At 44.3% G+C, this 26,334-nt stretch overlaps 1 protein-coding gene across 1 annotated transcript in view; it reads left to right on the forward strand.

Moving 5' to 3' along the window:
- The window catches only part of PKHD1 (PKHD1 ciliary IPT domain containing fibrocystin/polyductin), a 382,916-nt gene that overhangs the window by 223,637 nt on the left and 132,945 nt on the right, over positions 1-26,334 (forward strand). Inside the window, exons 47-50 of the mRNA XM_065401532.1 lie at positions 2,788-2,965; positions 3,458-3,653; positions 16,444-16,509; positions 18,491-18,619. Coding sequence (XP_065257604.1) covers positions 2,788-2,965; positions 3,458-3,653; positions 16,444-16,509; positions 18,491-18,619 — 569 coding nt within the window. The remainder of the gene's footprint in view (positions 1-2,787; positions 2,966-3,457; positions 3,654-16,443; positions 16,510-18,490; positions 18,620-26,334) is intronic.

Raw genomic sequence — 26,334 nt, forward strand, 5'->3', positions numbered from 1 at the left:
GATCCAGCTGTGGAACAAACTTCCAGAGGCTATTCAGGGAACATGGAGTATGACTGTCCTCAGGAAACGTTGCAAAACCTTCCTTTTTGGAAAGGCCTTCCCACCACAGGAATGACACTCACACCCCTTCCACCCAAAAAGCTCCAAACAACCAAAACGACCCCCAACCCCCAATCAACCGAAAACAAAGAGTAAATGAATAAAACCCAAAGAGAAAAAAACAAAAAAACCCACAAACCTTATCCCAGATTGAGTTTTTAGCCAAAACGGGAGAAATGCCAGTGATTCCATGAAGACAAGGGACTTTGCCATTGTTACTGATGATACATGCAAGGCACTCTCCTACTATGGTGATGGGCAGCAGTGCAAAACTGTATGACTGACAGATTGTATCCAGGCTGGTGTGCCCAGCCTGAATTTCCTGTCCACTTTTACACCTATTAAAGGATGCTAGTTGGGAGCTCCCATGGAAAAACTGCCTCGAACACCCAGTTGCCTGTGGGCTTCAATATAATGCAGAGATTCTGTGAAAATAGAAAAACAAAAGTGACATGTTTCACTGAAGCTGGGGATTGTGGCCCTGAATCTCCTCTCACTTGCTGTGGTTTTACATCACTGTTGCACCATTGGTTTCACTGGAGTTACTCCTGATTTACACTAGAAGAGAATCAGAGCCTCTGTCACATGAGTACCCTCAGCTCACTCTGATAGTGCTATTACTCGTATGAAGGTTTTCCTCCGCACCTGAGCAGGTGTGAAAGTGCTCACAATCTATGACAGTACTCTAGTGCTTGTCAGTTGCTTGCTTAATTAGTGTGAATACCTTGGCCCATCTGATGCCTACAAGGGGAAGTTTATTAGTAGTGAACTACCTATTGAACCCTTCTAAGCTCCTTCCAGTCAGTTTCTATTGTTCTATTCTCCATACTCCCCTCCACCCACTATCCTGCTGCTGAGTGTTCTGTAAAAGGCAATAATCCTGGGAAGCGGCGCGGGCCGAGGGATATGCTGGCCGCCCTTCCCGCAGCCCCCATTGGCCTGGAGCGGTGAACCGCATCCAGTGGGAGCTGCAATTGGCGAACCTGCGGGTGCTGCACGTAAACAAACCGTCCCGGCCCGCCAGCTGATTTCCCTGATGGGCAGCATGCCAAAGGTTGCCGATCCCTGATCTAAGCTTTAGAAACTTTGCATGCACTAGAGAGAAAAAAATGCTGGATCTGAGCAGCAGCTCCTGGAAAATCCAAGGGTTTGTTTAATGTTCAGCATGCATCTTCCTAAAATATCAGCATATACAAAATTCACAACACATCCACTTTTTAGGACCTGCTAGATATATCAGGACCAAAATTCAGTCCTGGTGTAAGCCCAGTGAAGTCCTTGAAGGCTGAAGCACCTGGCATTGGCACTGTTGGAAGACAGGATACTGGGCTAGATGGACCTTTGGTTTGACCCATTATGGCCGCTCTTATGTTCTTACAATTTGGGGGACAATAAGGGGGAAGAGAGGGCTGTCCTATGGTAATAGCTGTTTAAAAGCTTCGCGGTAATCAACATGGGTGAATCTAGTAATTCCAGCTGTACTTTATTCTTTTTAGCACTGGAATTCAGTCATCTTAACTACAATGTGTCTCACACACATGAATGTTGTCATTATTACTGTACATTGTTGAGTAGTTTTTGATGGACTGGACTGGAGCTAGGTGAGAAATGGGAAATTAGAGAAGAAGTAGTTTTTCGTTGGATGATCAGATAAATGGTTCTATGAAATCATCACCTGTTTTGTGAGGAGTTGACTAACCAAACAGTGGTCTATGATGCGATCCACACTCTCTCTTTCAAGTCTCCTCCTTTGTGCAGGAGCTGAAAAAGATATTTGTGAGCCTAAATGACATATGCTTCCCATTGTTTAATGGCCATTTTATAGATATTATTCATATATTTGCTCCCCCCCGAGAAGTTAACATTGTGGAAAGACATGTAATGCTAATGTGTTGCACTTATAGATGGTAGTGTTTTCCATCCAAAGATCTCAAAGGGTGGTAGAAACTTCAGTAAATTAAGCTTCATGAATTAGGTATTATCTGCATTTTAGAGACGGAATAACTGAAACATAGAGAAGTTAAATGACAGAACTGGGAATAGAACCCATATTTCTGAGGACCCAATGAAGTCAATTGAAAGAATCCCGCTAACTTCAGTGGGCTTTGGATCAGGTCCTAACAACTGAAAAAAACTGAGGTAATGTCCTAGATGTCACACAATTCGGATATAGTCTTGTTCTGGCTTTAGGAAATGACTGTGTAGAAGGCCTGTTAATCAACTGAATAATCTCTGGAGCTGGCTGGAAACAGGACTTGTGAAAAATGTTGAACTTTTGGGAACTTGTTTTCATTCCACATCGGTCCTTTAGAAATTTTTCATGAAAAAACATGAGAGCATGACAGAACAAGAGAGAGAGAGAGACCCAACCTGCACTAGACCAGCAGTTAGGGCGTGCACCTAGGATGTGGGAGACCCAGCACTCCCTGCTTCAGAAAGTATGGTCTAGCAGATAGTGAACAGGCCTGGCTCTACCACAGACTTTCTGTGGAACCTTGGACAAGTCACTTCACCTCTGTCTCCTCTTCACTCTTTGTCTTTCTCATCTATTTACAGTATGAACGCCTCAGGGCAGAGCCTGCACCCCCATCCCAGATAGGGCCTGTAGGCACTACTATAGAACAAATAAAATGTAATAATATTATTAAATGAAGGGTTTGAACACAGATTTAATGTATTTTTTCCTAGAAAAGAGGCTCCAGACTTTCCTTATAATTTAACCGTGACTGATAGTAATAATAAGACAACCATAGTCCATTACGTCTCTGATACTTTATCAAACCCCTATGGTTGGATGGCTCTGCTCTTGGACCAGGAGACTTACACTCTGACTTTTGGTAACCCTTTTGTCAGCAAACAACTGCAGGTAATGCTGTTATTTATTTATTTATTTATTTATAAAATGGCTTTTGTAATGGATGAACAGCATTCACCAAAACCATATCAAGGAACAAAGGAAGAGAAACCCTCCCATTGTTCTGGATGGGCAAACAAAGGAGGAAGAGTACTGCGTGCTCATAAAAGAACACAAGATAGTCTTCAGATCACATACAGTCATTCAGAGCACCTTTATGAAATTGCTCTGAGCTGGAAGAGCATTCTGGGCACTATTGGTGAATGTTCGCCCTGGTGCATGGGGCCAAAACAAGACCTATGCACCGCTTAAGACCCACCAAAGCTTGGTCTTGATGGCCCATAATTTCTACCCATGTTTTAATGTGGTCAGGAGGATTGATTTAGCATCCACTTCCCACGTATCATACATAGTCTTTAACATTCTATGCTTTTGATACCAATTGACAAAAGAATGCATTACACTTCAAGAAAATGCATGTTCATTATGTTTCCCTCCATCTAGTACTCGGCTACGTTCGATAACTTCATTGCTGGGAATTACTTACTGGTGGAACATGAGAACCTCCCATCTTATGTTGAGGTCATGGTGTTCTGTGGGACAAGGCCTGGTCAGCTACTCCAGTCACTTCCTTCACATGATCAGAACAAGGGCTGTGACTGGTTTTTCAACAGCAAATTGGGGAAGCTAACCTATTTAGGTAAGTGCAATGCAAGTAATATATGTAACTTTGTGCAAATGAGCAGTGCTGGAGTGGCCAATCTGCAATTAAAGGCCCTGATCTGCAAGGTCTTAGGCATGGACATAGCTTTAAGTCAATAGGACTACTCAAATAAAAAGTTACGCACATCTCCAAGTCTTTGCAGGGTCAGGGCCTTAATCTCTTAGTTATCCACAATGGAGGGTACAGCATGAGCCTTGGCAACTGGTGCTTTGGAGGTGAAAAGTCTTTGGAGTCCATTATCAATCCCTTGAATCCCCCACCTTAAATGTCTTAGGAGACATTTGCTGTGAGTCCAATCCTGCACCCACTGAAAGTCATGGGAGTATTTTTTTTTTTGACTAAGGATTACTAATATGAAGAGTGGATCCTTACATTGTGAACTCTCAGTGGCTTTGTAGGCCCATGGGTTTGAAAACGTTGACTTTTTTAGAGATAATTTCTAAATATTGTGAATATTGACTGTTCTTTATTGTGATCACCAATGCCTGCTAATTTTGCAATTTGGCATTGACAACCTCTTCAAAACCTGGGACTTTCACCCCTTTATCCTTTTCTCCAGCAAATCAGTCACTATGGTGCTAAATTCTGGTTGTGAAAGGAGAAGTAATGATTAGGACCATGATTAATAATGGCAGTACCGGAAGTCACTAGACCTCACAGTACCTTTGAGAGGCAGCTATTCTCATTGCTATTTCACACATAAGCTATATCTATACTGCAACCAGGGTGTAACTTGGAGCTCCCGAAGATGTACTTGCACTCCCTTTATTCCAGTTTATACGGTTAAAAACAGCAGGGAGAACACTGTGGTGCAGGCTTCAATGCAGGCAATAGACCCCCCCCGGATAGCGTACTTCACGGTAGTGTAGACATACCCTTAGCTAAGCTAAAACACAGAGGGCCTGAATCTGACTCACCTAGACCATTTTGACACTCATACAACTTCATTGGCTTTATTGAGTTACTTCTGATTTGCACTGATTTGATTGCAGTAAAACCTAGAGAAGTTAAGTCACTCGCCCAAGGTTGAGCTAGACATCTATCACAGAGCAAAAAATCTTGATTTCTTTGCAATTTACTAACAGTAAGGAGGGGGGAAAAGACACACACAGCTACATGCAAATCTGAAGATAATTCCCACTGAAGACCTATTATTTCAAGTACATATATGTCAACAGTTGGGCACTTTGGATACCCTGAATAAAATTTTCCCTGAAATAGGGAAGCCTGGGAAAGCTGAAAAACCGTGGCACATTTCTTGGCACATTATTGACATTAAAGAAATAGATCTGACTAATGCTGTCAGCAATAGTGAGCTATGATATACCATTTAGCACGCAGCAGTCTCAAACATAATGGTTACATTTCTATTCCGCCTTTTCGTCTTGTTTTCATTCTGATTGTGTTGCATTTAGTACATGGTTTTTTTAATACAGGGGAAAAAAGATTCACATCTGGCATTCAAATGAATGAAAACATCTCCATCTCACATTTATAATCCATGCTGAGAACATTTGACTAGACTGCAACTGGTACTTTACTTACATTATAACGGGGAGACCACTAATATAATATTTGTTACTGAAAAGCTAACTTTGTGGTGAGGGAGAAAATCTGAAATGAATGGATTTGTAGTGTTGAGGTGCCACTTAATTGCTATCCTAAACTCTAGTGCACGTCACTGGAAGTTAAAGTTACACAATTTCAAAGAGAAAATAAGGCACACCTTTTTAACAGTGAGGATTATCAACCATTGGAATAAAACTACACAAGGGTATGGTGGTTTCTCCAGCACTTGAAGTCTTTAGATCAAGTTTGGATATCTTTCTAAAACAAAAAAAAAAAGTCTCTAGCTCCATCACAGGTTATTGGACTCCATGCAGGAATCATTGGGTGAAATTCTCTGCTCTGTGCTATGCAGGAGGTCAGACAAGATGGCCACAGTGGTCCCTTCCAGCCTTAAAATAGATGAATCTGTAAATTGAAACAGAGAGAATGACACTTTTGGTTTTAGCCCTCGGAACGCTCTGCTGTTTAACATTGTGAGCTGTTTTTTTATTTTTGTTACATTTAACTATATGAAATAATTAGTCAACTAATTAATCCAGTTTACAAGCTTTGTAGGATTCTTCAGCTGTCACTCACATCCAAGCCTGAGGCCTATGTTTAGTCTCAGTTCTCTTGTTCATGTGACTTGGTCTCCATGGCTACTGGCTGCATCTGCTGACACCCTACTCTCTATTTACTGCTTAATTAAGAATTTCACGCTCAGCCCTTATCTGCTGCTAAGAACAAGAACACACTGTTAAGAAATTCCAAATTTAGGCTGCTGCACAAGGAAAGCCTTTCTTGTAGGCCTGACTGTGTGGAGCCTCTTTAACTATTCTCTTGGCAACTGAGCTGCCACCCTTCAATCAAAAATCATTAAATGGGGCAGAGATAATGAGCATGTAGCATATCAAAAGGAGGATGTTTGCTTGTGCTAAGGAGGAAAAGCTGTAAGGGCCTATAAGCAGCCGCCACTTCAAAGGAAGAGGGGGCTGCCCCGTCAGCAGGGCTGATAAAGCATCATTTGTTCCTGCTTGACTTATGTAAAAGGTCTGGTATGTTAGAGTCCCGTCTTGCAGACGCGAGTCCGCGCTCTTGGTGCTCGTGTGTCAGCAGTTAGGCAGCTGGGCCCAAACAGCATCAGCCAGAGCATATAATCACTTGACTCCGTCTCGACAATGGACACTTGTAGGGGGTGGTCAGGGGGAGGTCCCTAGGATAATAGGAACACAATTATTGCAGCTGCTAGGGAGGGCTATAATTCTTCCTGGAGAAAGTAGCAGGCCCTCGCAGAGCTGGGGGAAGACCTTGAGTGTATTATTCATATTCTGACTTTTGGAAGCACTTTGCTGTACCGGTGGGGTTCCAGCAGCTGCTCATGTATCGCCTCTCTCTAATAATTGTACATTCTGTCAGGGGTCAACTTACTTTTGACCCTCTCCCTTTGTGCCAGTTAAAAGGCTTTTTAGGGCAAACTGTTGGGTAGTGGCAGGGGTGCATTAAATCCAAAATTAACGTCAGTAAATACGGATCAGATGCCAGCTCATTCAGAGGCAGGCTCCTAAATTCACACAGCCCTTTGCTCAGCCCCAATGGAAATTAAAAAAACGACCCAACAACTGGGAAGATATTGTTATTCAAAAAAGCCAAACAGCTGAATGAATCTGCCTCAGCCAGCATTGGGGACTGCTCATGTTCAGCTCAGATGCTCTCTATGCCCCCCTTGTCTGATCGGTCACGGAATTTGACCAGCATCCTGCAAGCTCTCGTCTTCGGGGAATGAGGCTTTCTGACACAAAGGACGAGAAAATATAAGGTTGGGAACAAGGTGGTTAAGCTGCCCCGGTGCTTTACTTGTTTGGAAATTAGAGCGTGGAACAAACAATGCAGAAGACTCCTAATGTGGAGGGATTATAATTATAATGGGCGATAAGTAGAACCCACAGGATCCAGTGTTTCTGATGCATGGAGGACACATACAATGATCCTGTTAACCAAGGTGCTGACTGCTACCTACGCACATTAATCCTGTTAACTAACTCCCATGCAGCCCTTTGAAAAAGGATCTTTTCAGAAGTTCAAAATACAAGGTGCTCACGGGCAGATTATTCCCCTCCGCTGCTGGGAGCTGGGGGAAGAGGGTTATAGCCTCCTGTGCTGAAGGAATTTGGGGGCTACTCTCATCCATACCTCTGTAACTATGCTCTTAGGGTTGCTATGCATCCTTGTGTACGTGGGAAGATGCTATTTTCCTCCAGGACATCTTGTGTCCCAAAAGAAGTGCTCCGAGAGCATTTGTGGGTCCTGTAGTCACTGTCTGCCCCCATGAAACACTAACCTACTGTGACACAGGCTCACGTCATGACTGTGTTTTGATGCGACATCGCCACGTTGTGGCATGGTGATCTCATGTCACAGTGTGGGGAGGTAAATGTCATACTGGGGCAAACTCAGACAATGTCATCTTTAAGTCTGAGGTATTCTATGCAAACTACAGTAATGACTTGTTTTGGACTGTCAGCTGTTTGAGACAGGGACTGTCTTTTCATTATGTAAGTGTACAGCGCCTACCAGGACGGGGCCGTGATCCTTGACTGGGGCCTCTGGGCAGTACCACCATATAAATAACCAGTGGAATGTATTTTAAAACCCTAGTGTTGTGAAACCCTTTGAAATTACAAAGTTGTTTTCATTTCGAAGAGTTCAAGGTGGAACCCTTTTTCATTTGTTGTTCAATTTTTATGACCTTTTCATTATTATTATTAATTACATTTGCATTGTGGTAACGTCTGGGAGCCGAGTCTTGAACCAGGATCCCATTGTGGGAAGCACTGTACACATACGTACAACAAAAAAATAGTCCCAAAGAGCTTACAATCCAGGTATAAATCAAGACATACCAGATGGATAAATAGACAGGTGGGATCAGGGAAATGCCAGGAAGCAATGGGACAGTATTGGTCAACATGATAGACTGACTGTTAGGTTTTTTTGCAGGCATTGTGGCAAAGGAGAGTTCAGAGGAGAGATTTGAAGGTGGATAATGAGGTGGCTTAGCAGATCTTTATGGGAGCAACTCCCAAACATAAGGGGCAGCATGGGAGAAAGCATGAAGGTGCTTGTTTGAAAATTTAATTAGTGGGGAATGAAGGTGGAGGTTGACCTCTCAGTAGTGAATCAGAGATGATAGGTAGGGTGGGGATAGGCAGTGAAGGGCCTTGAAAATGAAGACAAGTAAGCTTATTAATTGAAACATTTTTAGTTGAAATATTTGTCAAAAACATGATTGAAACTTTATGAACATGGTTACTGAACTTTTTCATTTACTTCAAACCCATTTTCCAATGAACTTAATATATGGACCTTGTCTCCTTGAAGTCAATGGGACTACTCACATGTAAAGTTAGCTTAGCATTGTATTGGTGCTGCCTCAAACCAGGTTTGCTGTTTAATTAGTTTAAGCAACTTGAATTTCATTATTTTGATCGTTCTTTCTTGTAAATACCTAAAGTCTGATCCAAACTCCATTGTAGCCAAAGGGAGGTTTTCATTGATCTCAGCAGGAGAAGAGCAGGCCTCTAAAGAGTTGTTCTTTACATGGAAAATTACTGTATAAGCAAAACAAAGATTCTTCATTCATATTCATTGCCCAAGTTTCAAGGGGCATTTTGGATGAAAGATTTGAAGTGGGAAGCTGGATGGCTCAGGAGATTGGTAACACAATAATAAGCCTTTAACTTCTAGCCAGTTTGAATTCAGACCGGGTAAGTAGTTTCCAAAGGTCACAGTACTATATGAAGGCTTTTCAGTGGCCTATATGTGAGGATATGATTTAGTCACGGAAGTCACAAATTCTGTGACTTTACTGGACCTCTGTGACTTCGGCTTCAGCTATCAGCGGTGGGGGTGGAGCTGGGGCTATGCATCCCTGACCCGCGGCTTCAGACGGAGCCAGGGCTGTGTGTGACCCACATCACCTCTTTGGCTGGGGCCTGAGTGAGAGCTGCTGCTGTGTGCCCCTGCCTCATGGCATCGGCCGAGGCTGAAGCCAGAGTTGTCCCCCCTCCTCCGTAGAAGTGGGGCTGTGGCTGTCAGTCCCCAACCATGGGGCTCCAGCTGTCATCCCCCCCCCCCCACACACACACACACCCTCTCCAGCCCTCTCTCCCCTGTTATTTTTAGTAAAAGTCATGAACAGGTCACAGCTCCCGTGAATTTTTGTTTATTGCCCGCGACCGTCCGTGACTTTTACTAAAAATAACCATGACAAAATCTTAACCTTACTTCTATGAAATGAGTTGAGTGTTCTCATTTCAGTTCTTAGCGGACAGGTTCCCCAATCACTGACCCACGGAAAAACACCCTCACACACAGCACCAATTGGCAGCCTCGTTGGCAGCCTCAGTGGAGAGGCCAAAGAGTGAGTGGATTGTGGTGATCAGAAAATGAAGACTAAACCACACTCTTTCACTCTTAGAGATAGTCCTTGTAATTCTGGATTGATGCTCATTAGTATTGCAGATTGAGGAAGCTCATGCTGCCTCAGTCTTTGCTGCAGCCATTATTAATCCATTAAGAGAGGAATCCAGTCTTGGTTTGCCACATTTTAAGGTTTTATATTGCTGCCCATCAGCATGGTATCCAAATCCACATGATAATACAGTTCTGAGCAGGGCCGGCTCCAGGGTTTTGGCCGCCCCAAGCAGCCAAACAAACAAACAAAAAAGCCACGATCGCGATCTGCGGCGGCAATTCGGCGGGAGGTCCTTCGCTCCAAGCAGGAGTGAGGGACCGTCCGCCGAATTGCCGCCAAACAGCTGGACGTGCCACCCCTCTCCGAAGTGGCCGCCCCAAGCACCTGCTTGGTAAGCTGGTGCCTGGAGCCGGCCCTGGTTCTGAGCACCCTAGTATATGGCACCTTCTAGTAATTTGCCAAATATTCTATCTCCATCTCCCCAGCTTTGGAAGATCTGTCTCACGTATAGTGCTGCAGATGCCTTGTAGTTGAGTGTGATTTCTAAAAGTTTTGATGTTTCCCATGATCTATGTTGGCCCTATTGATGTTGAATGGCATGGTGTTGTTTCTTATTTGTAAGTCAGGCTATTGGAGCATTTATCCTAGTTTCAGCACTTTCTAATAACCACAGGCAAGTTTTCTGTCACTACATAGCTGATGAAAGACTGTTTTGCTCCTCCTTCACATCAACTCAGAGACCTAAACCAGGGGAAGGAAGATGCCAGGAAGTTTGAATTCAAGAAGGCCTTTATGTATGATTCACAGCCCAAGCATCCAGGAAGGCTGTAATCAGACAGAAATTGATGGGCCTGATAAAGTTTTTATACAACTAGGCCCTGGAGCCTTATAACTGTATGTTGCGAAGAGGCACCTTAATCCAATGTTTACTAATGACATCCTTTATCTGTGTTGCCTGTATCTCTTCCTGTTCCTTGCCTAAATGATGATAATATACTCAATATATAAACAAAACCACCCAGAGAACTAGGTAATTACGTCCTTGTCTGCTCTCTGGGCTTGAATCTCCACTGCATGGGTCCTTGTGTAGGCATTTATTCCTGAGTGAAGTGGGTGTAAAATGCTTCCCAATCAGCATGATTGTGCTTTACACCTATTTTGCCTTGCACTAGCATAAATAATTACATTAAATGCCAGGCTGTAGAGAATCAAACCCTGTAGTTTGTAACCAAGCTGATAAGTTAGTGACGTGGTTAGCTCTAAGCATGGTTAGGATTATCACCTAACTTGAGTAGTTACCATGGCAGCTAACCAGGAGTTGCTTTTGTCATTGGCCTGGCCTAGAATATGGTTGTCTTCATGTAACCAGGCTGCAATAGAGTTACCTGCTGTATAAACAGAACCCCTTCACCAGCTCTATGTAACCATGATAAACAGTCCTCCTTGTGCTGAGCTTTCTGTGCAGTGGGAAATCCCAGCGTTCTCTGTTTCATGTGTTGCTGGTGCCATTCTGAATGTCTGCTGGATATTCTATTCCCTGCTGAGGCAGTATGGGGATAGCTGACCAGATTTTCCCTGAATGCATTGTTGTAATCAGACAAACCGGGTTGTACTGTGAAAAAAGCTGTGTGTGTGTGTGTTGTAACCAAGTCAGATGAGCATATTTCATACCTTGCAACTGTTTATACTCTGGTGTAACTCCATTGATTTCACAGGATTATTTCTGATTTGCCCTGACATAAGTGAGAGGAAAATGAATAGTGAATAGACTGGCCTACAGCAGATGGTCTAAACCGTTCTCCTAAAACAATAAGTTACTTCAGATAGTCCTACTTCTCAGCTCTCTCCTATTATGATAGATTGCCTCATTGCTTATACCCAAATTACCTTTTGCCTCCCTTTTACCTTATCTTACTGTTGAGTTCATTCCTGACAGAATTAGAACTAAGCCTCAGTCTGGCATCATTTAGAAATTTGTGAAAGGAACATATTTTTGTTCAGGCTTTTCACTGCCAGCTTTATCTTTCTGGCATTAATTCTATTGAGGTTTTCTTTGTTTCTCACCACTAATGCTGAGGTGAAGCAGTACCACAAGAACAGGATTAATCTCTCCGTGGTGCTCATGTTGCCCCTGCACCATAACGCCTCACAATCTTTAATCAATTTATCCTCCCAACATCCCTGGGAGTTAGGGAAGTGCCCTGGTCCCCATTTCACAGATGGGGAGTTGAGACGCACAGACACTAAGTTCACACAGGAAGTTTGCAGCAGGGCAAGAAATTGAACCCTGTGCTCCAGGCTAGCACCCTAACCACTACACCCATCTCAACAAGAGACAGAAGCAGAGTGGCAGACCCAACTCTATGGCATTATTAAGTGGAGTCCCCGTATGGTGACTTTGCACTTCAGAGTGGCTTTTGCAAATATGGCACCAGACTGTAATTAACAATTGGGAAACAAGGTGTCGCTGAAGAGCAGGGTTGTGGCACCTGATTACGAATTAATCAGGCATGGGAAAACCCACATGGAATCCCATTCTGTTTAATTATGGAAGCCTCATTCGGCATAGGAGCATATGCTCCTAACTCAGTCTAGTGTTTTAAACTGACATCAGATAGTAATTATCAGAAAGAATCAAGTATTTTGATTATTCCCACTAATTTATTGACACTTAAAATTAATGGAGCTCAGACATTCTAAATTAGCTTGGTTGCACTGGGAGATGGGAAGGGAGGTAAGGAGGAGTGGCTCTCACAATTTAAAAGGACAAAGGCTTGTTTAAAGATAAGGTAAGTAAAGCACAAGGTGACATGCACTCCCATTGCTTCTTGCTCCTATCTGGTGAATGGGGGAAGAATGGCCACAGAGTTGCTTCATCTGCATACGTTATTTATTCAGAACTGAAATGGACTTCTTCCAAAGGAGAAGAAGCTCTCTTCCCCCCTCTATTGGTGAACAGTGGGAATTGTGGCTACAGTGAGAGCTTCATCTGCATAAGCTTCTTACCCAGAATTCCTCCAGTGATACTTGGGAGTCACCATAACTGTACACACACTCAGAATTGGTTTAGAATTGGAACTGAGGCAAGGGCTCACATCTTTCTTTAGTAATAAGGGTCTTTTCAAGGGACCTACATTACTACTGATTTTTCTTCATTGAGGAGCCTGTACTGTGAGGACAATTCTCTGCTGAAACCCACGAGGTAGCTTCTTGAGGGGATGTGATGCAGAGAGGGCTCTTTGTTGAAGCCACTGAGAATAGCAGCAGAGGTGAGTAAATTCTGGTAGGGTTCTTCCTACCCATCAACCAAATAAAGCTGAAATCACTGTAGTTGGGTTAAGTGGTGGAGCCTCAGGACAATACCTGGCAGGATTTTGCAAGGGATTGGAGGCAGGTCTGCCCAAGTGCACGTCAGTACTCTGGGACTATGCTACCCATTGACACCAAACCGTGAGTTGTGTTTAGCGGAGGGAGAAGACAGAAGTGATGTGGTAAAAGGACATTTGCCTACTGGACATTCACATTGGCAAGTAGGGAACCAAGTTAAAAAACTATTGCCAACGTTACCATGGGGGAGTGTTTTACTTGTCGTTCATTTAGAAAGCTCTAGGTCCCACTGTCAACAAGGTTGCCCCTCTCAAATTGCACAGAGGTGAAATCATTACAGATAAAAGCAAGCAGTTGTTTTGTTGGGTTGAACACTATTCAGAGCTATACGCACAAGAAAGAAACATCGCCTGCCAATCACTGAACCAAATACCAACTCTACAGGTCATGCCAGAGCTAGATGTGGAGCCCACTGTAGAAGAGCTAAGCAAGGCCATTGATTTGCTATCAAGTGGCAATGCTCCTGGAAAAGATGGCATCCCAGCAGAAATCCTCAAGTGTGGGGAAGACAGCCTACTACCATATCTTCATCAGGTGTTACTTAAATGCTGGAAAGAGGGTGAGGTACCACAAGAGATGTGCGACACAAACATCATCACTTTGTATAAAAATAAAGGCAAAAAGGGCGACTGCAACAACTACAGGGGTATCTTGCAACTAAGCATAGCAGGAAAAGCTTTAGCAAAAGTCAACTTAGTGCACCTACAACAGTTGGTGAATCATGTCTACCGTGAATCACAGTGCAGATTCAGAGCTGGACGATCAACTATAGACATGATATTTTCTCTACATCAACTCCAAGAAAAGTGCAGAGAGCAAAACCAACCATTGTACATTGCCTTTGTGGACCTAACCAAAACATTCAACACAGTCAGCAGAGAAGGTCTATTTGCGAACAACTGTCCAGTTTGACGGGTCCATTTCGGACAGCTTTGAGATGAAAATCGGAGTGAAGCAAGGATATGTTCTTGCTCCTACACTCTTTGGAATCTTCTGTTCAGTACTCTTGAACTGTGCATTTAAGGATATGAAAGATGGAGTATATCTCCACACAAGATCAGATGGGAAACTCTTCAAGTCAAAGACCAAAGTCAAAAAGGTGATAATTAGGGAACTTCTATTCGCTGATGCTGCTGCCGTCATAGCTCACAATGAAGATCTATTATAAGAAGTCATGGGCTGCCTTTCAAGTACCTGTCAGGCCTTTCTATCACCATCAGCATCAAGAAAACAGTTGTATTAGGACAGAGGGTTCCACAAGATCCGCCAATTACCTTAAATGCAAGCCAGCTAGAAGTAGTCCAAAAGTTCAGCTATTTAGGATCCACAGTGATCACCAACCTCTTACTGGATGAAGAACTAAATGTTCACATTGGAAAGGCTGCTACCACTTGTAGTAGACTAACTAAAAGAGCATGGAACAACTCAAAGCATACCATCAAGACCAAAATGCCAGTGTACCAAGCTTGCGTCTTCATGTATGATGGGGAAACATGGACAACTTATGCTCAGGAGGAGAAAAAGTTTAATAGTTTCCACCTATGTTGTTTACACTGCATACCCAACACTAAATTGCAAGATAAAGTCACCAACGCAGAGGTTCTTCAAAGAGCAAATTTACCATCTGTGACAGCCCTGCTCAAGCAAAGATGACTGCGCTGGCTGGGCCATCTGAGTAGGCTGGAAGATGGATGCATTCCCTAGGACAGTGGTTCTCAAACTAGGGCCGCCGCATGTTCAGGGAAAGCCCCTGGCGGGCCGAGCCGGTTTGTTTACCTGCCGTGTCCGCAGATTCAGCCGATCGCGGCTCCCACTGGCCGCGGTTTGCCGCTCCAGGCCAATGGGGGCTGCAGGAAGGGCGGCCAGCATGTCGCTCGGCCCGCACCACTTCCTGCAGCCCCCATTGGCCTGGAGCGGCGAACTGCGGCCAGTGGGAGCCGCAATCGGCTGAATCTGCGGACGCGGCAGGTAAACTAACCGGCCCGGTCCGCCAGGGGCTTTACCTGAACAAGCAGCGGCCCTAGTTTGAGAACCACTGCCCTAGGACATGCTATGCAGGGAACTATCCGAGGGAACAAGAACAACAGGACATCCCAAGCTTCGCTAAAAAGACACATTGAAGCGAGACATAAAGAAATTTGGAATTGATCCTGACCAATGGGAAATCTTGGAAAGTGATCATAACAAGTGGCGTCACGTCTCCATGAGGGTATCAAAGTCCATAACGGGAGCTGGCTTGAGCCCGCAGGAAGCAAGCAGCTCCCAACCAAGATACAGACATTTGCAATAACTGCCAAAGATCATGCAAATCTCGGATTGGCCTATTCAGTCACATGAGACATTGCAAATTACATCATAGGCTGCAATTCCCACGGTCTCTCGCAGACGAAAGGATGCCAACAACAACCATGGGGGAGTGTTTTACTTGTCATTCATTTAGATACATGGTTGCTGTGTTTCCCCTAGACCATCCTCAGGGATGGTCTAGACAGTATTTGGTCCTGCCATGCGGGCAGGGGACTGGACTCGATGACCTCTCGAGGTCCCTTCCAGTCCTAGAATCTATGAATCTATGATGCTGTGTTCCCTTTCCCCCTAATGAAGTGCTCCTTTCCTCATATACAGACTCAGTTCTTGTGAGTAGGAAGTATTGCCTATTAAGGGCACCCAAGAAACGTATTAAGTGATCCCAGAAATGCTGGCTAGGAGTTCAAGCTAGTGGGGTATTCATTTTAATAGATGAACTGAGCCCTTGTTGCTGTTGACAAAACCTAGCAGAGGGGGTTACAGTTATGATAGTCTAGTCTGACCTCCTACATACCACGGGCCATAGAATTCCTGGCTCTAACCATAAATCATGGTTGAATTAGTGCATCTCTTTTAGAAAGGCATCCAGTCTTGACTTAGATTCCAAGAACGTACATACATACAATGAACAAAACCTACAGTTCCCTTTCTGATCTCAGTTATCCCATTGTAAATCCAAAGTAACTCACTGGTGTAAAGCCATTGCAGTCAACAGAGCTACTCTAGTTTTACAACGGGGTACATGAAGTTGGCATGCCAACTGCGGCTTTTGTTTATTGTATATCTGCTCTTAGCTTTTTTTTTTTTGGTAATGTGCAAAGAGCCCTTCAGTGCCTACAAACAAAAACGTATTCATTTCTTTATAAAAACACTGGAAGAAAAATGGTTGAAAAAGGATCAACAAGGCTAGGTACTTGGGAAACCTTTTGTTGTTAGAAATGTGAACGATCAGAAAACATTGTATCAGAGATTACTGTCTAATTACTTTTGTTAGTTTCCATTCAGTTGCTGATGGGGTTTGCCTACAACCCATGTACCCTCTCTGTTCAGTTACAGGTGAAGACCTAGTCCAAGTAACACTCAAAGGAGAAGAAAGAATCCCTCTACCTGCACCAGGTATGTGATGGTCTCAGGCTGACTGGTTTGGTCTAACAGCCACAGCAATTCCTTTTACTAGGTTTCCAGGAAAATGTCGCTGTACATCACCTCTATGTTTTGTACATCTGTCAGCCCAAAAGGGGCTCTTGGCATTCATTTAAGCATTTTATTGAGCCACATCTACCATTGCATATGATGAATGTGTGATTCCACATTATAAAAGACTATAAACTTTTGTTAAGTAATACCATATCAGATCATAAAGGTCATGGAGAATGTAAGACTACAATGTATTTTAGTGCTACACAGTGATCTTAGGATAATAGCATGACATTATTATGCAGTTACACATTGAGCCAGACAGCATAATAGACCAAAGGATAGGGCTGGAAACAAGGAAGACCTACTGAGTTCTAATCTTGGATTTGCCACAGAGTTGCTAGGTAGTCCACTATTGTTACTGTTGTTTATTTGTGTTGCAGTAGTATTTAGTGGCCTCAGCTAGGGATCAGGGCCCCATTGTGTTAAGCATTGTACATACACATAACAGAAAGACGGAGCCTGCCCCAGAGAGCTAACAATGTAAGTTGGGCTCAACTTCTCTGGCCTTCATTATACTGTGGAAAAGGGTTCATAAAACTTACCTACCTCACAGGATTATTATAATCATTATTTATTTGTATTGCAGAAATGCCTAGAAGCCTCAGTCTGGATCAAGGGTGAAATCTAGGCCCCCACTGAAGTCAACAGGGATTTTGCCATTTCCCTGGAGCAAGGATTTCTACATGCTGCACACATATATATAGTAAAAAAGTCCTTGCTTCCAAAGAGCTTAGTTGATTTTCACATAGTCTAGATCCTTTGACCGTTAGGACATATTACAGAATCCATCTAGCTTCCTGGCTTTTGGGTAGGAAGGCACGCGATGAGACCAGACACTTGTTGGTAGGGTATGGTTTGGCTCACTGGGCAAGTTCTGGTTTTGTGGGAGAGGAGAGATTGGGGTTTTTTTCCCCCCCTTCTATTTATGTACTTTAAATATGTCTCAAAGGTGTTGAGAGATTTGGATAAATGCTTTTATGGCTGTTAGATAAACCTTACAAGCTGAAAGCCCATGCTCTCACACGGGTATAATTCATAAAGTCGGGTGTTTAAAAATGCTGAAAATAGCTGAGAATTTAAAAATTGGACACGTAGAGACTGAAAATCCCAGTGATATTTGAACCGGGTGCTATTCAGCACAAAAAGGGCTCTCAGTCATGCTTGTAGCTGCTGCCATTGCTTCACACTGACTGGTGATGCTTTAGGCTTCAGAGTAGCACGCAGACTGATATTCCTGGAGTCTATTATATAGTTACAAAGAAATAAAATAACTGTAAAGCACTTTGAAAATGTAAAAGATTGTGTAAGTATCATAGGGGAACCTCTCATTGCTTAGAGCTTTGCCTTGATTTGGGTGAGCACTAAAGAGTTTGAATGCTTGTCTGGACCTTCTCCAACCACCTTGGGTCTGCAGAGATGGTCTCAAACTCTTAGGAGAACTCTCATTTTCATGGGACCTCCAGTGCTTCTATTCAGAAGCAAAGCAGCATTTAGAGTGACAGGGTGTGTCTACACAACAATCTGGAGGTGTGATTGCAGCATGTGTAGACATACCTGAGTTAGTTTTAATCTAGCTAGTTTGCTAAAAACAGCAGTGAAACTGAATCAGCACAGTGCCTGAGTATAACCCGCCAGGACCATGGATACATACTCAGGTGGTTAGCTAATGCTGTTGGCCATGCTCCCATGGTTTCTCTGCTATCTTTAGCAAGCTAGCTCAATGAAATTTAGTTCACATGCTGCGATCACAACTCCTGATCGCTGTGGAGATGTACCCTAAATCAGTTAACACAAATAGGGTGTTCATACCACGGATCTGTGACTATCCAGGAAAGGTTAGGACTCCCAACAAATGACAATTCCAAATACATCTTTCTTTGTACATCCTGTTTTCTAGCTCCAGTTTCTCCTCCTGACATCATTTTGAAATGGTCATTCCCTGAATCATGGAGTGGAGTGAAAAAAGGCTGGGGTGGATACAACCACAGCATTCCCGCCCCTGGTGAGGATGTCATCATCTTGCCTAGTAAGTAAGGGAAGTACATTTCTGAGTTTCTCTCAGTAACACCAAGGGTATGTCTGCACTGGAAATGTTAGTCCAGTTTTAACATGTGCCAGTTAACACAACTGTAGATTCCAGTATACAGAGGACACAAACATTTGACATTAGACTGCAGCATAAATGCATGTGTGTTAGAACAAATATTGCCCCAAAAGCACAGACCTCTCTATCTCTCTCTCACACACACCCTCATCCACTGCACAAATATACACACGGTTCTGTGGTAGGATTTTTTTTTTTTTTAAGTAAACTCAGATGTACCATATCACAGCTAATGCAGAATGTGTCTTTCCACTTACCTAGCAGTGTTTCACACAGGGAGCATATTTCAGCTGAGCTCCTAAGATTGTACTGGCTTCCATTCTGCTTTCTGGTTGCCTGTCCACCTGTTTATTTAGATCTCTAAATCCGTTTATGGATTGGGTTTCTAAGTACCATTGAGTCCATCCTTGTCTTTGGACTTTACCCCAAGAGTGGAGATTGGCTGAAGTGCTGATCTCATATGGTCATCTGGCTAAGGCACTTATTCTGTGTCTATGAAGGCACAGACTTCATATGTCAGTTTGTGCAAGTCTGGGTGCCCCAGCTCCACTTCTAAATGTTGGAGATAATTAAGCTTCTTTTCTCTCAGCCTTTGCCTGTCTTCTCTTTTTAGATTGTAAGTCCTTTGTGGCAGGGACACTGTGTTATATGCATACATGTGCAGTGCCTGGGACAACGGGGCCCTGATCACGGCTGGGGCTTCGAGGCACTACAGCAATACAAATAATATATTGTACTAATTATAATGCTGGCAGTCCTTAGACTTGTATATCTGGGTGGTGGATGCAGGGCACTCTCAATGAAATGTCCTGAACTCTGAATTTCCCTCCGAACTTGGTCTGACAAAGCCTGAGTTTGCTGATCCTTCTGGAAGGCCTGTCTCAGACCTACTCTGAGGACCTGGGTTTTGTCATTTGTTTTTCTTGTGGGGGCTGGACAGTCTTTCTGTTGTCATTTTTTACCACTTGGGCAAGTTGAGATTATTACTTTTGCATTTTATTTTATTGTGTCCCAGAAGTGTTTCATTGGCCCCACATATAAATGAGAAATAATTAAACAACACATTATGGAGGTAGTAAAAATCAACTTTAGTTGAAGAGAGAATTAGTAGTGTGAGTTGTTTATGAGATGGGGGAAAGACACAGCTGCTCCCAGAACCCCCTGGCCAGACTTCTGACACAGATAATTAGGACTCTGTTCTGGCTAACACATAAGCATCTACGTAAGTTTGCTTCTCTCTGGACCCCCATTGGCTACAATGTGTACAGATGCCTAGATGTTTGCAAGGTCAGGGCCCAAATGAGCTAGACAATGATCAGGTCACTATGTTCACAAACAGGACTGGAAAACATTCTGTTTATCTAAAATACACCACTACCCCGATATAACGCGACCCAATATAACACAAATTCAGATATAAGGCGGTAAAGCAGCATTCCGGAGTGGGGATGGTGCTGCACGCTCCTGCGGATCAAAGCAAGTTCAATATAATGCGGTTTCACCTATAATGCGGTAAGATTTTTTGGCTCCCGAGAACAGCGTTATATCGGGGTAGAGGTGTACTTATATGTCTCCATTACCTCAGAATCTTGAATGTCTGTATCCTCACAACATTCCCGTGAAATAGGAAAGCACTATTATCCCCATGTTACAGATGGGGAAGGAAAGCACAGAGAGGCTAAGTGACTTCCCCAAGGGATTCTGGGTAGAGGAGAGACTCCAGGTAGCCTTGTGATAGGCTAGTACACAAAATGCTGACTCATCTACCTCTTTCACGAGATCCGGTTGAAGAATTCCACTGAAATTTCAAATATCGATAAAAAATTGACAAAGTTTTCCCATGGCTCCTCCTGCTCCCACAGGTTTTCAACTAACTGTAGAGCTGGTTGAAATTTTTCAAATTTTGATGAGGAAGCAGGGATTTTTTAAAAAATTACAATGTCTCTCCCCTCTGTTTTTTCAAAAAACCTCTTGCAGTGACACACAAAAAAATGTACAAATTATAAATAGTGACCAAATTTGTAAAAGTCATGCCCTATTCAGTTACAATTCACAAACAGAAAAAAATGCTGTCTTTTCTGTTCTATGCTATCTAGGTTCTTGTATCACCCTCATCAGCGTCAGGGCCAGCTCTACTTTTTTTGCCGCCCCAAGTGGTGAAGCAAAGAAAAAAGAAAAAAAAAGCGGCCACAGTAGTGCCGCCGAAGAAGAAAAAAAGAAGAATCTGCCGCCGAACTGCTGCCGAAGAAGGGGGCAAAAAAAAAAGAGTTGGAGTGCCGCCCCAAGAGCAGACGAAGTGCCGCCCCTTCAGATTTGCCGCCCCAGGCACCTGCTTCCTTCGCTGGTGCCTAGAGCTGGCCCTGATCACCGTAGTGTAGGCGTGCCTTCCGATTATGCATAGAGCAGCATGATTAACTTCTTTTCACATGTGGTTCATTCCCTCGCTCATCCCCTCCTCAAAGAGAGAATTATGCATGCAGTGGAGTGTTTTCTTTTGGTAGGGGTTTTTCCCCCCACAGCTCTGTGTTTATGTTGGAGAAGTCAAGCTAAAGAAGTGCACCTTGCAGTTGGAGCGGAAGACAGTGAGGTTTATGATGGTGCTTTGTTCCTGGAGGACTTCCTTCCAAAGTCATGAACTGGCCCCCAAGAAAGCTCTGTCTCCCGCACAGATGATCTTAAGCCATATGGAAAAAAGTTCCATTGTGGCTCAGGGCAGAGCTGTTGACCACAGCTTTGGGCTCTTTTAGATACACTGGGCCCAAGCTGTTTTGCGGCCTGAAGATAAGAATAGAGACATTACTACATTACATTACAGTACAAACATTAATCCTCACAACACCTCTGTTGTGTGGTATATAAGAAAGCTGTCTTATACCCATTCTTCACATGGAGAAAGTAAGGCATGGCAAAAAATAAGTGACATTCCCAAGACCAGAGATCAACTCAATGCCAGAGCAGCATTAGAATCCAAGAATCCTTAGTTCTGAGTCCTGCTGTTCAACTCTTTAGAACATGCTGCTCCACAGTGGCGCAAAAAATGCCATCTCCACCCTTTAAAAACCTTATCGAATGGGAAAACCAAAGCAAAATATTTTATAAGCAAAAAGAAACAAACAAGAGGATTATTTGAATGTTAGGCCATGCACAATTCAGTGCAGTGTGTTAGTTTATGGAGAGCAGTTCCTTCTCTTTGCCTGCATTCCTCACGTCGTAAATAACTGTCATGTTGCTATAGATATATAGATACAATCCCTTCTTGGGTCTCAGCCTGGTGCACATGTACACACGTCTGGTTACTCCACCCTGCTTCCCATACTTTTCCTTTATTTTAATTTAAGAACCACAAGCATAAACTCTCTAGCTTGATCTTCCTCCCAAGTTGGCTGTTTTATCACTTGCCTCACCTTTACCCTCTCTTGTCTTAGAAAAGCTTCATCTTCACTCCTCTACTCCACTAGTTCCAACTGCCAGGGTGACTAACCATGCAACTTCACACAGGGTCCTAAAAATCAGTTACAGGTACCAGTAGTCAAGTTGTTATTCATAGAATCATAGCATTGGAAGAGACCTCAGGAGGTCATCTAGTCCAAGCCCCTGCTCAAAGCAGGACCAACCCCAACTAAAACATCCCAGCCAGGGCTTTGTCAAGCTGGGCCTTAAAAACTTCTAAGGATGAAGATTCCACCACCTCCCTAGGTAACCCATTCCAGTGCTTCACCACCCTCCTAGTGAAATAGTGTTTCCTAATATCCAACCTAAACCTCCCCGACTTCAACTTGAGACCATTGCTTCTTGATCTGTCATTTGCCACCACTGAGAACAGCCGAGCTCCATCCTCTTTGGAACCCCCCTTCAGTTAGTTGAAGACTGCTATCAAATCTCCCCTCACTCTTCTCTTCTGCAGACTAAATAAGCCCAGTTCCCTCAGCCTCTCCTCATAAGTCATGTGCCCCAGCCCCCTAATAATTTTTGTTGCCCTCCGCTGGACTCTCTCCAATTAGTCCACATCCTTTCTGTAGTGGGAAGCCCAAAACTGGACACAGTACTCCAGATGTGGCCTAACCAGTGTCGAATAGAGGGGAATAATCACTTCCCTCAATCTGCTGGCAATGCTTCTACTAATGCAACCCAATATGCCGTTAGCCTTCTTGGCAACAAGGGCACACTGTTGACTCATATCCAGCTGCTCATCCACTGTAATCCCCAGTTCCTTTTCTGCAGAACTCCCACTTAGTCAAGTGCTCCCCAGTCTGTAGCGGTGCATGGGATTCTTCCATTCTAAGTGCAGGACGCTACACTTGTCCTTGTTGAATCTCATCAGATGTCTTTTAGCCCAATCCTCCAATTTGTCTAGGTCACTCTTGACCCTATCCCTAACTTCCAGCATATCTACCCCCCACCCCCAGCATAGTATCATCCGCGGACTTGCTGAGGGTGCAATCCATCCCATCATCCAGATCGTTAATGAAGATGTTGAACAAAACTGGCCCCAGGACCGACCCCTGGCGCACTCCGCTTGATACCGGCTGCCAACTAGACATAGAGCCATTGATTACTATCCATTGAGCCTGACGATCTAGCCAGCTTTCTATCCACCTTATAGTCCATTCATCCAATCCATACTTCTTTAACTTGCTGGCAAGAATACTGTGGGAGACCATGTCAAAAGCTTTGCTAAAATCAAGGTACATCACGTCCACCGCTTTCCCCATATCCACAGAGCCAGTTATCTCATCATAGAAGGCAATCGGTTTGGTCAGGCATGACTTGCCCCTGGTGAATCCATGTTGACTGTTCCTGATCACCTTCCTCTCCTCCAAGTGCTTCAAAATGGATTCCTTGAGGACCTGCTCCATGATTTTCCCAGGGACTGAGGTGAGGCTGACTGGTCTGTAGTTCCCAGGATTCTCCTTCTTCTCTTTTTTTAAAGATGGGCACTATATTTGCCTTTTTCCAGTCGTCCAGGACCTCCCCCCAATCACCACGAGTTTTCAAAGATAATGGCCAATGGCTCTGCGATCACATCAGCCAACTCCCTCAGCACCCTCAGATGCATTGCGTCTGGCCCCATGGATTTGTGCATGTCCAGCTTTTCTAAATAGTCCTTAACCTGTTCTTTCACCACTGTGGGATGCTCACCTCCTCCCCATACTGTGCTGCCCAGTGCAGCAGTCTGGGAGCTGACCTTGTCTGTGAAGATCGAAGCAAAAAAAGCATCGAGTACTTCAGCTTTTTCCAAATCATCTGTCACTAGGTTGCACATTCAGTAAGGGTTCCACATTTTTCCCGACCTCCTTCTTGTTGCTAACATACCTGTAGAAACCCTTCTTGTTACCTTTCACATCCCTTGCTAGCTGCAACTCCAATTGTGCTTTGGACTTCCTGATTACATCCCTGCACGCTCAAGCAATATTTTTATACTCCTCCCTAGTCATCTGTCCAAGTTTCCATTTCTTGTAAGCTCCCTTTTTGTGTTTACTGAAGATTTCACTGTTAAGCCAAGCTGGTCGCCTGCCATATTTGCTATTTTTTCTGCACACTGGGATGATTTGTTCCTGCACCCTCAATAAGGTGTCTTTAAAATACAGCCAGCTCTCCTGGACTCCTTTCCCCCTCATATTAGCCTCCCAGGGGACCCTGCCTATCAGTGCCCTGAGGGAGTCAAAGTCTGCTTTTCTGAAGTCCAGGGTCCGTATTCAGCTGCTCTCCTTTCTTCCTTTTGTCAGGATCCTGAACTCGACCATCTCATGGTCACTGATGACCAGGTTGCCACCCACTTCTACTTCCCCTACCAATTCCTCCCTGTTTGTGAGCAGCAGGTCAAGAGGAGCACAGCACCTAGTTGGTTCCTCCAGCACTTGTACCAGGACGATGTCCCCAACACTCTCCAAAAACTTCCTGGATTGGCTGTGCATTGCTGTATTGCTCTCTAGCAGATGTCAGGGTGATTGAAGTCCCCCATGAGAACCATTCTTTGGTTTTAGTCCAAAAGGATATAAATGAGCTCCAGGCTAGAAGAGAGACAACCTTTACTGATCATCCAAAACTCCTGCATGGTGTGGATTTCACCTGTAATGATAACTTTAGTGGGACTACTAATGAAAGGGTAGCTCGCTGGTGAGGGTGTGTGTTATGGGTCCCCTTTTATGCCCGAGCCACAGAGGATATGAGGCTGTTACAGTCCCAGAGGGAGAGCTTTGGCATGAGAGGAAAGATGGTCTAGTGGTTAGGATGCTAACTTAGGGGTATGTCTACACTATGAAATTAGGTCAAATTTATAGAAGCCGGTTTTATAGAAATCGGTTTTATACAGTCGATTGTGTGTGTCCCCACATAAAATGCTCTAAGTGCATTAAGTCAGCGGACCGCGTCCACAGTACCGAGTCTAGCATCGACTTCCGGAGCGTTGCACTGTGGGTAGCGATCCCACAGTTCCTGCAGTCTCCGCCGCCCATTGGAATTCTGGGTTGAGATCCCAATGCCTGATGATGCAAAAACAGTGTCACGGGGGGTTCTGGGTACATGTTGTCAGGCCCCTCCCCCTCCGTCAGAGCAACGGCAGACAATCGATTCGCGCCTTTTTACCTGGGTTACCTGTGCAGACAACATACCACAGCAAGCGTGGAGCCCGCTCAGCTCAGCTCACCGTCACCATATGTCATCTGGGTGCCGACAGATGTGGTACTGCATTGCTACACAGCAGCAGCTAATTGCCTTTTGGCAGTAGATGGTGCAGTATGACTGGTAGCCGTCATCGGCTATCTGGGTGCTGGCAGACGTGGGGCTGCATTGCTATACAGCAGCAGCTCCTTGCCTTTTGGCAGTGGATGGTGTATTACGACTGGTATCGGTCGTCGTCGTACTCCTCAGTGAGTTCGGTCAGAGGCACCTGGGCAGACATGTTTTGTCTCCTGGAGACTCAGTCCTGCCGGCAGTCCTATTGAACCGTCTTGACGATGATGGCTAGCAGTCGTAATACAGCATCTTCTGCCAAGCACCCAGAAGATGCCGATGGCTATCAGTCATGCTGCACCATCTGCTGCCAGCCTAAGATGTAAAAAATAGATGGACCAGATTTGTTCTGTATTCATTTGCTTCCCCCTCCCTCCGTGAAATCAACGGCCTGCTAAACCCAGGGTTTTGAGTTCAATCTTTGGGGGGGCCATTCTGTGTGACAGTTGTTTGTGTTTCTCCCTGATGCACAGCCACCTTTGTTGATTTTATTTCCTGTAAGCCATGTTGTCACTCGCCCCTCCCTCCCTCCCTCCGTCAGACAATAGTTTTGCGCCTTTTTTCAGCCCAGACACCATAGCACTGGGATCATGGAGCCCGCTCAGATCACCGCGGCAATTATGAGCACTATGAACACCATGCGCATTGTCCTGGAGTATATGCAGAGCCAGAACATGCCAAAGCAAAACCAGGCTAGGAGGCGATTGCAGCGATTGCAGCACGGCGACGAGAGTGATGAGGAAATTGACATGGACATAGACCTCTCACAAGTACAGGCCCCAGCAATGTGCAAATCATGGTGTTACTGGGGCAGGTTCATGCCGTGGAATGCCGATTCTGGGCCCGGGAAACAAGCACAGACTGGTGGGACCGCATCGTGTTGCAGGTGTGGGACGATTCCCAGT

Source organism: Emys orbicularis, chromosome 3, assembly GCF_028017835.1.
Source record: "Emys orbicularis isolate rEmyOrb1 chromosome 3, rEmyOrb1.hap1, whole genome shotgun sequence".
Lineage (NCBI taxonomy): Eukaryota > Metazoa > Chordata > Testudines > Emydidae > Emys > Emys orbicularis.